The sequence below is a fragment of the Sprattus sprattus genome (assembly GCF_963457725.1).
Source record: "Sprattus sprattus genome assembly, chromosome: 11".
NCBI classification, from domain to species: domain Eukaryota; kingdom Metazoa; phylum Chordata; class Actinopteri; order Clupeiformes; family Clupeidae; genus Sprattus; species Sprattus sprattus.
Window position 1 is genome coordinate 13,456,151 of NC_137909.1, and position 16,171 is coordinate 13,472,321.

Sequence of the window (16,171 nt, forward strand, 5' to 3'; positions counted from 1 at the left end):
TTTGACCCTGCATGTTGAAGGGCATTATGCCATTTTAGTATGAAATTATATGAAAGCTCGTTACCAGAGACCTTCTTAGAGCTTCTCTTTAAGGGTATAAACAGAAGGAAAAGTGTTAAAGTTTGTCTGTTAGCCTTTAGGTTTCCCTATGCACATTGCACCATTCAAGTGTACTCAGGAGGGCACATGACCATTTAGCTATCGATGGTGGACTTGGCCCATTACGTACAACTGTCAAGTGCTTGTTTTTTTAGCACTTGTACTAGTTTTTGGTCACTTTTCCAAAGCACATGTATAGTTCATGGCTATTTTTAGGGGTCTGTTTACACACTGTGAGATCACTTTAGGTACCAAATGTGATGTGTTCCAGAAGGGCTTTAGTCAGGGGAGTGGAGACAGGGCAGGGACTCGAGTCCTGGCCTCACAGTTTTCTCCGAAAGCATCAGAAAGATTTACTACAGTCAACTATGTAGTCCTAACCTTACCATTATAGGATTTGCTAAAGAACAAGAATGTTCCATGGTAGTATTATCAGATGTCATGTACAAGACGAACATTAAAAAGGTTGGTTTCACTTGTTATTATACGGGTCCTCAGAATGTCCATTGAATTGAATGGAACTGTTCAAATGTCTGATATTTGCTTACATAGACCCCTGCGCGTCGGGTTCCTGTCTGTCCTGTCCGGTCCAATATTGACTGGCGGACTATACATGATCCCTTCCATATTGAATGCTCAATGCACACTTTTAAAGATGTTGTTAGCCAGTCTACCTGGAAAATCAGTTAACATTGGACGACTTAAGTAGCCTTAAAAGGATGTAGATATCAATGTAGGTTTCTGTTTCAAAATTGTTTCCTCCATGGGTCTGTAGATCTAGATCTAAACCATAACTGGCAAATGTAGTCTAGCTGTGTGATCATAAACTATTATAAAACCTGACAAAAAAAAAAACATTTCAACCAACAGTAAATGTATATATTGCAGAGACCCGAATGTCACCAATCAACAACTTATCCTACCACTAATACTGCTCCATTCTATGACAATATATATAAAAAGACATTATGTGTTTATCAAATAATTGTGTCTGAAGAAGACAGCACGTAGGGACACTAAGTGAGAGAAAGGTTTTAAACAAGGAGGACAACATCATTGGTGCCAAGGCATCAGCAGCTATCTCTCCATCTGGACACCATGCCAGAGGGTCCATCCTGGCTGAAGAGCTGGACTTCTCTTTAGAGGAAGGCCCGGTGTTTGCACAAAGGGCTTTGCCTCTGCGAATCAAAGGAAATCACTCCTGCCAAAACACCATTTCCCATCTAAACAGAGCCCACATCAGAGTGTCAAAACTATTTCCCCACAGGAGCTCAATATAAACAAAAGTACTTTATAAATTCTATGAGTTATGAAACATTAGTCATGTGACTGTAAAGTAGTATTCATTGTTACACTAGGTCTCCATTGCTCCTAGCTTGACTGTTCTCTCCCTTGTACGTCTGATAAATGACTAAATGTAAATGTTAATGTGACTTTTTAACACTGAGACTTCATTGTCACCGAAAAGAGTTGTAGTAATATTTCGTTTTTCGCAGTATTATCATATTTTTTAGATTAAATAAACTTTGAGGTTTGGGTTTGGCTGAGACCCACTGACTGAAATGTTCTCTATCCATCAATGTAATGATGACGACCACATGAAGGCACAAGTAGTGTAAGAGTAAGTGCACTGTTCTGTTCCATTCAAGGCCGAATTTGAGTGTCTCTCACACACTCTTCTCTGTTCTTCCAGGGGTGACAGCGTAAAATAGCTAACATAATCGATTTTTGGTTTCATAACACACAAATCTTTGACTACAGCTCTGCAATCAGACTGTCAAGACATCGAAATACCAATTAGGCCTTTGAATTACTGCATTTAGAAAAGGCAGTAGGGCTTGGACATTTAATGCATGAACCTGTGCTTGCAGTTCCAGGTGATAAAAAGGCTTGGGCTTAGAGCGAGACACGGTTGCGGTTTATAAGCACTGACATCCTAATGTTGTTACTGGCATTGTTAAGGCAGCTCCTCTTTAGGTCTTACATCACTTTTGACCAGTAAACCCACCAGCACTGTTGCGTAACCAAATAGCCACTTACGAGAAACGTAGGCATCAGGTTATTTATCACAGGGCCTAGTGGAGATTATAAAGTCAGATGGAGTTGTCTACGGGCTTCGTCTCTCTCTGTGGGATATTCCTGTCTGCTCTTATGTTTGTTACACACACACATACGAGCAAACACACACAGGCAAACACACACACACACACACACACACACATATGAACAAGTACACACACACGGATACGCATACACTCAAATGAGGAACTCAGAAATGTATGTAACAGTTACCCAATATTTATAATTGACAGACAGAATTTCAATAAATGACCAGGTCTCTTACATAGGATTCAGTCCGGTATCTGTGCAGTATTTCTTTAGGCACATTTCCTCTTACACGATGGACATTACCTCGTTCACGTGGACACTTAAAGTTTACGATACACAATGCACCTTGCTCAGATGAGATCAATTACTGCACGGGTACTAGAAATAAGAACCAGTTTAACCAATGGACAGGCAACAGTGAGCAAGTGCTTCCCAACATGAAACAAATGAAGCTACATCGCTACCTATGCTACTATGACGTGAGAAACAGCCGGTTCAGAGTAACTACTGATTTAGGCTGTGTTTTATGGAGCTGGACAGTGATGTTGTAGTGTGTGTGTGTGTAAGTCTGTCTCTTTCTGCACTGCAGAGGGTGTGTCTGCAGTGTCTGGCGTGTCCGAAAGGCGGCGTGTCCCTCGTGATGAACGGCGTTGGAAAATAGAGTGTGAATGGAAGTGGAAAACCAACTGACAGGCATGAGGGGGTCAGTCTGTGATATATCTCCCAGAGTTCTTGGCTGCCACATGGTGGCCTCTCTGCTGCCTCATACTCTCGTAGCGTTTCTTGTTTCTCCTCCGCGTTTGGGAGCCTCATGGCTCTCCGACGACAAAGAGAGAGCACCTGAGAGAGACAGAGAGAGAGGGAGAGGGAGAGGGAGAGGGAGAGGGAGAGGGAGTGGGAGAGGGAGAGGGAGAGGGAGAGAGAAAGAGAGAGAGAGAGGGAGGATCGGATCGGAGGGGCATTGAGGGACCAGAGAGTCAGTCTATTTTCTGCAAAGGAGGAGAGAGACAGAACTATATACTAAACTGTGAGGAGAGGAGAAAAGAGGAGAGGAGAGGAGAAAAGGGTAGGAGTGAAAAGGAGTAGAAAAGAAGGGAGGAGACGAAAAAAGAAGGTGAGAGAGGATGAGGAGAGAAGGAGAAGAAAAAGTGAGAAAAGAAAAGAAACAGAACCAGAAAGAAGAAGATAAGAACAAGATGCTGCTCACTTGAACTGAACCTTCTATTTTTTATTTCAAGAAAAAGCTGCTGCTCACTTGAACTGAACCGGCTCTTTTTTATAAATCAACAATCTCCTCAGGTCTATGTCTCTCACTGCCCCTGAACTTCAGCTATAGAAGCAATAACTGTGCAGCAGTTAAAACTACAATTCACACAATCCAACAAAGGAGCCATGGAGAGGCCAGTTATGAAAACGACACATGGACAATGTGTTGCTATAGAGAGCTCCAATCAAATCAATCAATCAAATTACTAAATAAATATATAGGCAGATGCAAATGATAAGCAGGGCTGGTATGATTGATAACAGTTTAGAAGAAATGAAACAGTTTATCTGACACGGTTTTTAAAAGCCTGGTGAAAGTCAGACACTTCCACAAGGCTAGCCCCATTATTGACAGAACAACACTTTGTTGCTAGGTTGAACTTTTCCACCACTGCATGCTCCCTGCTCAACAAGATAAAACAGATTAACAGTTTTTATATGGCCTCTTCTCCGAGGCCTTGTTAAGATGTTTACGGCGTGGGAGTGCCAACAGCATGCCAGCCTAGTTTCCTAAACACTCTGGTGGAAACGGGCGTGGCGGCCCAGGCTCCTGCGCTCCGTCTCGGCCCCTCTAGTCTACACCCTTACGCTGATGGATGGTGCTTTTCCAAAGGGCTCTACCATTTGTACACACGCTCTGGGTGAGACAGACGAGGTCAGGGTTTTAGAGGCTGCAGTAAATCCCACTAGGGGTAAACTGTCAAGGCAACCTTGCAGGGAAACTGGGTTTCTGACGTGGAGGAGGAGAGATCACTCATTTCCACCCTTGCATCCATGCATGCCTTGCACAAGGTCATCTTCACTTGTGAATTGTTAGAGAGGTGGATTGCCTAATCACAAACTGTGTCGTCACGAATGTGGTGTCCTGAGAAACAGATGGATTGAGCCCCTCTTCGGGGATCACTATGTGATGTTGCAACCCGAATCACTGGTAACACATACACAAACACACACACACACACACACACACACACACACACACACACACACACACACACACACACACACACAGTGTATACTAATCTTGGGCTCGTTCTCATAGGATAAAACTTACCTACACCTACACATACATTAACTGAACTTCTACCAGCACACACACAGACACTGTGTGTGGAATTTTAGAATCTTACATTGTTGATGAATGCATTCCGTTATTAGAATGTTTAAAATTCCCCCTTTGCTGAAGCAAAGAGCCACTGACCCTGGATCAGATCGGGCTGAGCCCTGGCCCCAGAAACGGCTGCTGTCAGGTCCACCCTCCAGGGGAGTTGTTTTTGCACAGGAGCAGCAGTCCTTAAGCTGGCTGTTTGCTCCAGAGTAGTAATCAACATCTCACTTCTGTCAGGGCATCAGGAAAAGTTACAGCCTCCAGGAATGTGCGGAGTGTGGGGGAAACACACTGGCACATCACCCTGGCAAAAACACTCAAACCGACCCAAAGCCGCTCTGGCCACTGACTGAAAGCTAAGACCTCCGCATGTCTACAAACGTTCAGACTGACACTGTTATGAAACTGGACTCATAACAACCTCACTTGGGTGCAGTGACAGGGGTTCTAGCGAGCAGCTCCACAGCCACCGTGTAGCGTTCAGATGTCACTGGCGTTTATTGTAGGAAAGCAACAGGCAGCGCAGCTAAACAAGGATTCGCATTGTGCTAATGGTTTTGACACATAAACAATAAACACACACACACACACACGTGTACATAAGAGTGCGCACACACACAGAACTTTCTGTGGAGACTGGGTCAGGCAGACTAAAGCATCAACAGACACACACACACATGCAAATGCACATTCACGCACACACACACACACACACACACAAACACACACTCACATGCACACACACACACACATACACACACACACACACACACACACACACACACACACATGCACAGAGAGCTAGAAAGAGAGAGAGAGAGAGAGAGAGAGAGAGAGAGAGAGAGGAGTCAGGAGGAGTATGCTGAGTGAGGAGATAGTGTTTTGAGATTTTGTGCTGTGGAGAGACAGCGCGTTTAAAACGTGGAAACACGCAGCTGCAGAGAGACAACAGAGAGGGGGCGACCATGCCAAGAGGTAGTAAAACCATCCGCCCCTCTGCCAAGACTAACACGGGGCCCGGGAGACGAGCATTCCTTCCGCCGACAGCAGAATGCCATTTAAGGCGCCAAAAATGGACCAGGAGGCCGTCCTCATTCCCTACATCTCATCTCATCTCCTCTTCTCTCCTCTCCTCTTCACTCCTCTTTTCTCATATCACCTTCTCCTGTCCTCTCCTTGGGCCATGAGACCATCCACACTGCCTACATCTCTTCTCCTCTTCTCACTCCCCTTTCCCCTCTCCTCTCTTATCTTCTCCTCTCCCCTCCCCTCCTCTCCTCTCCTCTATACTCCTTCATAATTATCTCTTCTGATCTTTCCTCTCTTCTCACTACACTCTCTCCTCTCCTCTGCAATCAGGGAGGTGTATGTCAGGAAAAAAACCTGCTTCAGCTAAGTCAGAAACACCCCCCCCACACACACACACACACACACACACACACACACACACACACACTCACACTCAAACTCTCTCTCACACACACACACACACACACACCACACATCAAAACATTGTCACACACACACACACACAAACAAAAAAACACACGCCACGTACAAATTCCAGTCGCACCAGACCCCACATACATACACTGGACACACACCACACACAATATGTTAAAGCACAGTTAAACAAACATCACACACATGGTCTGTAAAGTCATCAATAATATCCAACTCAACATAAACACAGCATAATCGTTTCATAAACACATGATTGCAAATATTATGTCTCTCTAGTGCTGATGTGGCACTACTTTATTTCTCACAGTAATTGTCTTAAAAGGTAAATACCATAGTAGCCTTAATACAAATATTGATAACCTGTCATAGATTAAAAAAACTAATGACAGTATGGGCTAAACTATTACATTTTATAAAATGTCATAAATATCATAGGGGTTCTTACGCTACCAACACACACACACACACACACACACACACACACACACACACACACACACACACACACACACACACACACACACACACACATACAAAAGAAGTTCAGTTAAGTCACTAGGGAAAATGAGAGCGCTAGAGTGAGTGAGAGCCCGGTGCTCTTTGTGTTAAGAGGAGTTAGTGGGAAAGATATCTAGCGCCCCCCAGTGGAAAAGTATAAAATAACACATCTGTGGCATGAGCAACAACAATTACTACTGAATATGAATTTCTACATTTCCATAACTTTGATACAAAAGGCACAAAAATATTCTTCATCTGCTTGTCAAACTAGGTAGCATTCAGGTTTGAATGAGCTGTATTGCTTACAATTTAAGATGCCATCACTGTATTTATCAACAGGTAAAATACATGTTAAAGGAATAGAAGTTCAAGAAAGTTGTGTGTGGTGGTGAACTGTAGTTGAAGATTATATTTGTGTTTGTAAATATTTCTTGAGGACTCATTGATCCTTGAGAATATTCATCATTGTACAAAGTTAATGTTTTACATTTCACCACTAGATGGCGACCACTGCTAAGCCTTAGGGGGCCGATCTCATTTCGCGATAAACTGAATCTGAGCCGATGCTACTCATTTCTAGGACACACTCCACCTCGCTACGCTGTCTTTCTGAGCTGTTTGCACTAACACCACAGAATAAGGCCCAGTAATTACTCACTGACACGCTCTCTTTAACTCAGTATCTAATAGGATCTCTGATTAAACAACATTTAGCACAGTGTCATTTTGCTCCATCCAGAAATAGAAGGAGTGATTAGGGGGGCCATGTCCTCATGTTTACCCTTAGCTAAAGGGCTAGCGGGCCCTCAGGCTAGCATCTGGCCTTTACGTGGCCTTGTCTGAGGGAATTACAATTCAGCCTTTCCAGAGCCTGCCTCTCGAGGAAGGTTAAGGCTACGTGGAGACATCGATAACAAACATGTACGAGATCGAGTAGGAACATGTAGAGTTAAGGTGTGTATGTTCATGTCTGTGGATGAAGAGAGAGAAAGAGAGAATGTGTGTGTGTGTGTGTGTGCGTGCATGTGCGTGTGTGCGTGTCTGTTTGAGTGTATATCAGATTCCCTTATCAACAGAGAGGAATGATGGGGTAGAGAGAGAGAGAGAGAGATAAAGTGTGTGTGTATGGATGAGCAAATATACATGTCTGTGTTAACATGCATGTAGTATGAATATGTGCACACCTGTGAGTGCATTGTGTGTGTGTGTTTGTGTGTTTGTGTGTGTGTTTGTGTGTATGTGCGTGTGTGTGTATGTGTGTGTGTTTGCGTGTGTGTGTGTGTGTGTGTGTGTGTGTGTGCGTGATTGCTGTCCACTCACCTTCCTGCCAGAGAAGAGCATGCAGATCTGGTGCATAGAGCCTCCGCTCTTAGTCAGCTCCTTCTTGAGGGTCTTCGGGGAGGGCAGGCTCCAGCCTCCCTTGTTGGCTCCGCCGGCGTCCAGGCAGTTGATGGCGTTGTCGGAGGTGAAGCAGGGGGTGCGCGGGTCCTGCAGCAGGCTGCCCTCGCTGTGCGTGCGTCGCCGCAGAGAGTTCTGCACACTCAGCCCCCCGGCGCCGTGCTTCTCGCATGTGGACGACTGCTCCACCATGCTGCGGCGTTTGCTGTCGCTGCGCTCCAGGTAGGCGTCGTCGCTGTCCTCCTCTTCATCTTCCTCATCCTCGTCCTCTTCGTCGTCGTACTCTTCGTCGGTGGCCGGGGAGGACAGGGCGTCAGCGCTGAAGGAGCGGTCCAGGCGCAGCTCCGGGATGATGAAGGATGATGAGGAAGAGGACGGCGGGGCGTTCGTGTCGGGCGCCTCAGAGATGTTGTCCTCGGGGTCTCCGCCCGTTGCCAGCATCGCCCCGTCCCCGTCACTTTCTCCCTGTCCCTCTCCTCCTCTGCCTCCCATCGCCCCGGTGATGGACTCCTCGTCTTCCGTCTCTGCCCGCTCTGTCTCTGCGGCACTGAAGCCCTTCTCCTCCTCTTCCTCCTCTTCCTCGCGCCCACGCCAGCTCTCCTGGTCACCCTCTGTGCTCTTGCCGTCCTCACCCTCGGTGGAGGGTGGGGGGGTGGGGGGCACCTTCAGGCTTTCGTCCAGGGGGGTGCAGGACCCCCCCAGGGAGGTCAGGTCACTGGGCTGGGGGCTGGCAGGGAAGGGGGGCTCGGAAGGACTGCTCAGGGAGGGGTCGTCATCGCTGGCCCGTTGGGCAACCCCAACGTAGCACGGTTCGTCAAGCTTAGGCTCCAGCATCTGAGGAAGACACACACACACACACACACACACAACCTGTGTTAATTCAGCAGAACTATATCAACAGACAGAAAATGATCATACCATTCATCAAGACTGAAGTTGAGAATGGGCTCCAAAGAATGATCAAACACACAGTGTTGATCTGAGACAAACAAACAAATATATATTATCAAAGTAATATTATCTGGAGCTGAGAATCTATCCCGTCACTGTAGAGGATATGAACACACGCACACACACGCACAAAAACAAACATTCCTGACCGCCAGCAGTGAGAAGAGGTATTAATTTCTATAATAAGTCAGCACGCCTTTCCCCTCACATTCCTCACTACTAATGCAACAATACGAGACGGGGGATAATGTCAGCACTGTGTAAGCCCAACAGCAATGTCCACATCAGCAGAAAATAAGCAACACAGACAAGCCAACAGCTTCTCTGTTTGTCCAGAGGGAGTCTGGGACTGCAGAGAGGCCTTTGCTTCAGAACACCAAACAAGAGAATGTCACAGCAGTCCACAGAGACTGTCTGAGGAAGTGTATTTACATTCTGCATGGGGGTAGGGGTGAGGTGGGGTGGGGTGGGGTGGTGTGGGGCAGTGTAGGAGTGCAGCTGCTTCACAATATGGATAAGGGATAACATGGGCTGCAATAGAACACCAGGGAGGTTAGCCAATGACTTATCTCTATAGTTCCCTTAAGGTAAGTGCGTGATGTGGAGAAAAACACACCTACAAAAGCGCATCAGATCACACTCTGGTGCTCCAGAGACTGTGGAGAAATAGCCTCATTGAGACATAGAACAGCAACATCCTACACTGTCTCAGGTCACACACACTCACCCCAGCTCTCCACGTCAGACACCCTAGCTATTCTCAATGTTCCCTTCAGGGTTGAATTCTGCTGAGGAAGCCTCACCCTACACACATATGCGCACACACACACACTGACAGCTCAGGTAACTGATTCTTTCATAAATGCCAACACTGCTTTTCTAACAGCAGTTTGTGGTTACATTGAGAACGGGTCAACTTGCACTCGTCAGCCAGAGAATGCAGAGGTGCATTTTACAGTTAGCACTTAAGAGGGTTACGGAATGCAATGAGAGGGACATTTACAAATGTTTATTCCCTGAGATTGCTTTGGCAATCTTTCATATCTTTCAATCATTTCATATTGAGCACACACTGGCTGTGCAACATCATCCTGCAGAAGCCATCCTCAATAGAGGAGGAAAGACCCTTCTGGCGTTTAACCTTAAAGTTAAACCGAACATAATGTCAGTGAAGGAATGCCCATAGGAAGGCATGTTTGTTTGTTTTTTACTCCAGAGGACATAAATACATACATGGAGGCGCCGAGACAATGAGCATTTTTTTTGCTGTGATAAAGTGGTTTGACTCCAGACAGCAATTCAAGCAATCCTCCCTTCCAGCTCATTCGCAGAGAGGACACATTTACCCGCATGGAAAAAGAGGACCAATTTTAGATGCTATGATAATACTCAGGGATGATTATTCCAAGAGGGAAAGACCACTGGGAAAGGATTCAAATGAAGAACCACTATATAATGAGAGGCCACTGGGAAAGGACTCTAAGCAGGAACCATTACGTGATGAGAGAACTTAAGACCACTGGGGAAGGACTCTGAAAGGTCAAGAACCACTGTGATAACGCAACTGTGGAGAAACGCAACTGTGTCAGTGATAACTCTTCTTAGAACTATAAATCCTCAGCTGCACGCAACATAAGCACCAAGGCAGGGCAAAGTTTTGAAGACACCAGCAGACTCTGAAACCAATCCGGCCCTGATTTGGCATGGTTCTGGCCAAAACTAATTTCACTAGCCACAAGCCAGACCCAACAATGGTTAACTCATGTGATCAAAATACTGATGGGAACATTTAGAGTATCAAAAGCACTTGACATTTCTAAACTAATCCAATAGCCTCCTGAAGGGCCGAATGAAGGTTGAAAGTATTTGGCCCATAGCACAATGCATACAGTAGAGGGGGGTCTGAGAAGAGAAGCCTGCAGGCATAGCTTCATTAGCATTAGCTTTCAACTAACTTGCAACTAGTCCATAACAGTCCATAAAGGGTAAAGATGGAACCAGAGGCCTTGCATTCAACTCGTGAGACTAAAGTAAAGGGCTTACACACATGCATGCACAAACCAAACTCATCACACACATCAGAGGACTATAAACACTACACACACCAATGGAAACCCTTATCCAATCTCCTTCTTGACCACACTTCAAGGCCTTAGGTAGAGAGGCATCACTTAACTGCTTTACTGGAAATAAGCCCCCGTCTCATCAGTAAGTACACAGAAAAACTCTTACTCTCTCTCTCTTGTTCTCTCTCTCTCTCTTGTCTGTCTGTCTCTCTCTCTCCCTCTCCCACTCCCACTCATTTTAATTTTCTCTCTCTCTCTCTCTCTCTCTCTCTATCTCTCTCTCTCTCTATCATCAGTGTCTTCTGTGAGTGAATAAGGCTCTTTATGCTGCTGTAAAGTTCAGTGGAGATCATTGAGTAGTCATAAGACTAACACACACACATCTCACAAATATTCACACACAGATGGTTCATACGCATGTATGTAGGCATCTGCAAACAAACAAATGCATACACACACACACACACACACACACACACACACACACACACACACACACACACACACACACACACACACACATGAACAAGCATATAGAGCCTTTAATGACTACAAGAAGCATGTTACTCTATGGAATTCCGGTCTAGCCTAAATCCCTCAAGCCCAGGTCTCAGTTGACAGCTGAGCTATTTTCAGCCGAACTTTTTATGCGTAACAGATTTTCAGATTTTCAGATTTTCATGCACGGCATTCAGCCACACAAGAAATCATCAGAGCAAGGAACAGATGCCATCGATTTCCTTTTGAAGTTTGACAAATGATTCCTCCCTGTGTGTGACTATCTGTCCATCCTGATCTGGCTCCTGTACAATATCCCCAACTCTTGCTGAGAGCGGAAATGACTCTCCAGAACTTCTCTGAGGTGCTGAAGTCTGTAGAGAAATTAGGCTTTCCTTTCCTTTCCACTTCAAAGTTCATTTGATCTCACTGGCAGGCAGCCTACCCGATATGATAAATCAAGTTAGACAGGTGATACTGTAGCTTTAACTAATAAGAAAACTTAATATAAAAACCGATCATGCCGTAATTTGTCATTCTTTGAGTAAAATGTAACACAAACACAATGAATCCCCAGTACTTATAAACATAAACAAAATGACAAGTAAACTAAAATGATTGCATTCTTATTTCCATTAACTTAAGTTATCTAAAACTGGAGAGCCAAGCACTGGAAGTCCGAGACCAGTGTCGGGCTAGCCGCGGGATGCGACAGATTTAAGCAAAAAAGAACAAACAGACCTGGAGAAGAACTTCTGATCATAGAGGTCCCTGCTTTCCTAGAAAGCACCTCCACTGTAACTATTAGACCCGTGGTGCAGCAGGTCTTTCTGTTTAAGATGCGGCCATAAAGAGCTACTGTCACGTAGTGCTGACGGAGAAGGGCTGTCTCCGTGGTTCTATATGCAGAACTGTGGTGTGTTCTCGCTCAGAACAATAAGGCCACCTGGCCCATCAGGTGCACATGGCATATTGCCTTCCTCTTGACCTGACAACTGTTTAAGTTTAAAACGTGCACACACACACACACACACACACACACACACACACACCTGACACACACACCTGACACACACACACACACACACACACACACACACACACACACACCTGAGACACACACACACACACACGCATACATGTCCATATATGCCCACATAAAAACTAAAGCCGCTAAACAAGGTCAAAGTCAGCTAGGGATACTGAGTGAAGTGAGAATTGAGTTTAATCCAGGCAGCAGGTTATAAATAAATTGTCTAGACCATCAGAAAACTCATAGCCCTTTAGACTGACAATTAGATTTAAAACACAAGGCGAACAAGATTAATGAAAATTAATTTAGGATCGTCCAAAGAGGATTCAAAAAAAGTAATTGTTATCTGTCAACAAAAGCCTTTCAACCCAAAGTGTCCAAGTAAGCAGTGTTTGGATTTATCACTTATTCAATTCTGGTGGAAAACATCTGGTCATGGCATTGCGCAGAAAACACCAATAGATGCATGAAACAGCCATTAAGGCTTTCAGTGACAGAGTGAAACCTTTCCTTGTGTCTCAGAGAGAGAGAGAGAGAAGGAGAGAGAGAGAGAGAGAGAGAGAGATAGAGGGAAAGAGAGAGAGAGATCATGCAGAGAGTGGAGCAGAGAGAGCATCATTAATGATTCAGTTAGACAGAAGAAGACCACAACACTCCCATCCATTTGCTTAAAAGCAACAGACCTACGTCAGTTCAAAGGCAGCAAAATGGAAAAAAAGAAAGTGGGTGGATGGATGGGTGGCCTGATAGAGAGAAGGAACAAGTGAGGGAGTGAGGGAGGAGAGGAGGGGAGAACACAGAGTACACAGAGGGAGAGAGATAAAAGTCTAGAAGTGGCCATCCAGGCTCTCTTGTGGGGAGGATTGCTTACACATGCGTGGAGCGCATTAGGCTGACAGATATGTGGGTCTGTTGGCTGGGGAGCTGAGGGTTGAGAGCGCTCAGTTTGCTACCTACCGCTCTGATTCAGAGACAGCGCAGGGGTGGGGTTAACCTGCCACGCCACACCCATAGCCATGGGAGTCAGTGCAGGGGTGGGGTTTACCTGCTACGCCACACCCACAGCCATGGGAGTCAGAGCAGGGGTGGGGTTAACCTGCCACGCCACACCCATAGCCATGGGAGTCAGCGCAGGGGTGGGGTTAACCTGCCACGCCACAGCCATAGCCATGGGAGTCAGCGCAGGGGTGGGGTTTACCTGCCACGCCACAGCCATAGCCATGGGAGTCAGTGCAGGGGTGGGGTTTACCTGCTACGCCACAGCCCAGAGATGGAGGGGCCTTGGAGGGGACATTAGTGATTTATCAAAGAGAACTCTGGAAGAATCCCTTTAATAATTAGTTTTACATGGCTTTAAAAACATGAACATTAGCGTTCGATGAGGCTTAATGAAGGAGAGGTGAGAGAACTTTGAATTACTTGTTCATTGGATTTTCAGATACACTGTAAACCTGAACAAGTTCAGAGAACTCAAAACTTTTGATGTAACCGATTACATAAGAAAATTTGAGTACATATATTATTTTTTTTTCAAAAATTATACAAAAATTATACATCGGCTATTCAGATTTTTTGTGTTATCATTTTCATAATTTTTGAGTTCTCTGAACTCATATTATTCCAAAATCGTAAAGGATTTAGCCTCGTCAGATATTTGTGTTTCTCTGGGTCTTTCTCAAACTAGTTATTACGCCCTTACAAGTTTTTGAAAGGGTATCTTCCTTACGTTCCAACTTCTTGCGCAAGCTCTTCCTGTAGAGAGAACTGTCATTGGTCGACCGCCTTCCCAGTGTTGACACTGCATTTACATTTACATCTGTGATTTAGCAGACGCTTTTATCCAAAGCGATTGACAAGGAATTTTGCATTTATAGATCATGAGCAGTTTAGGGGTTCACACTTATACACTTGGTAAGGAGGAGTGGGGAATCGAACTAGCAACCTTCCAACCTCTAGATTACTAAACTACTCCTCTACCTTAAGTCTGCTGTGTCCGTCTCTCATCACAAGAGCTTTGCAATGGTGTTCTCAACGACGTTGATGACGTCAGATACTAACATTTTTTGAGTTATCAGGCAATGTTAACTCAAACAAATACATTCCAATACAATTAAAACGTCTGCACTTGCTCAGAAAACTAATACATTTTAAGTTGGGTCAACTAAATACCAGGTTTTAAGTACTGAATACATAATGTTAATGAGTTAGTAGAACTGTCTGGGTTTACAGTGTACCCTAAATGTAACTCTTAAGTGTTCTTTGGCTTTCAGGACTAAAGCTATGCTTGTAATAGTTCTAAGCTCCAAAGTGCACTTACAATATATCAGTGGAGGGTTCCTCGTTCCATAAGCAACAGAATTGTTAATTTTAGCCCAAGAAGAACCCTTCTTAAAGGGGTGTCCTATTACCTCTGACCTCTGTGTGCTCTCAGAAAACAGTGAGAGGTCAGGCGTGTAAGCGTGATGATACGGCCCCTTACCGTTGGACTCTATCTCTCCTTCTCTCCCTACCTCCTTCTCCTCTTTCTATCATCAACCCTTTCATATTTCACTCTTTCATCTCTTACGCATTGCTCAGACATGTTTCTCTCTCTCTCTCTCTCTTTCTCTCTCCCTCTCCCTCCCCCCTCCCTCTCACTCTCCCTCTCCCTCTCTCTCTTTTCTCTATCACTCTCTCCGGCCTGCGGATGCTCTTCTTGAGGGAAGCAGAATGGTCTCCTGCGCTCCTGAGCGTTAGATCACAGGCTCACAGGCGTCTCAGGAACTCGGAGCACAGCCCATAGCCCCAGGGCTACGCGCTCACAACAACAGGCAGGAAACACATCCAGCTCAGATTGGACATATAAGTGCTGTTATCAGGACAACAAAGACAGAGGTGCACAGAGCCAGAGCCAGAGAGAGAGAGTGAGAGAGAGGGAGGGAGAGAGAAAGGATTGAGAGAGGTAGGGAGAGAGAGCATTGAGTTAAGAGATGGAATGAGAGAGTGAAGAGGGAGAAAGGTGTAACATTAGATAGGAATGAAAGGACGCTGTGATTGGATTGGAAAGCGCTTAGAAGGACTCCCATTTCCTGCTTTCATGGATAGCTGGGGCGGAGGGAAACATTTAAAGAGACCCATTATGACCTGCTTTCTCCTTTTATGTCTGTGTGTGTGTGTGTGTGTGTGTGTGTGTGTGTGTGTGTGTGTGTGTGTGTGTGTGTGTGTGTGTGTGTGTGTGTGTGTGTGTGTGTGTGTGTGTGTGTGTGTGTGTGTGTGTGTGTGTGTGTGTGTGTGTGTGTGTGTTTGTGTGTGTGTGTGTGTGTGTGTGTGTGTGTGTGTGTGTGTGTTTGTGTGTGTGTGTGTGTGTGTGTGTGTGTGTGCACAATTTCAGTATGCTATAGCTACCTAAAGTGTCGTTTACATGGAGCCTAGTTTGTCAAACTGATATGGATAGCTAATACAGATAGCCCTATCATCCATACGAACACTCTCTATCCGCACCTCGTTTCTGCAACGATCGCAGTCCGGGGTAGAAAGTGAGTAGATTTGAATCGGTACGGGGGCTGGTGTTCGTCTGCACGGTTTCACGCAACCTCATGACGTCACTGCCCCACGTGATCTTTTCCGCCATCTCCAACCAGTATATAAATAACTTGTTCTCCCTCAAAATCTCACTCATGGTGGGCCTCGAATTCACTA

The 16,171-nt window shown here is 45.3% G+C and overlaps 1 protein-coding gene across 1 annotated transcript in view; it reads right to left on the reverse strand.

The window, feature by feature from the left end:
• Positions 1-16,171, reverse strand: part of rgs3a (regulator of G protein signaling 3a) — a gene marked incomplete at its 5' end in the record, with an annotated part of 161,894 nt that overhangs the window by 46,290 nt on the left and 99,433 nt on the right. Inside the window, one exon of the mRNA XM_080846896.1 lies at positions 7,868-8,779. Within this exon, the coding sequence (XP_080703022.1) occupies positions 7,868-8,779 (912 nt within the window). The remainder of the gene's footprint in view (positions 1-7,867; positions 8,780-16,171) is intronic.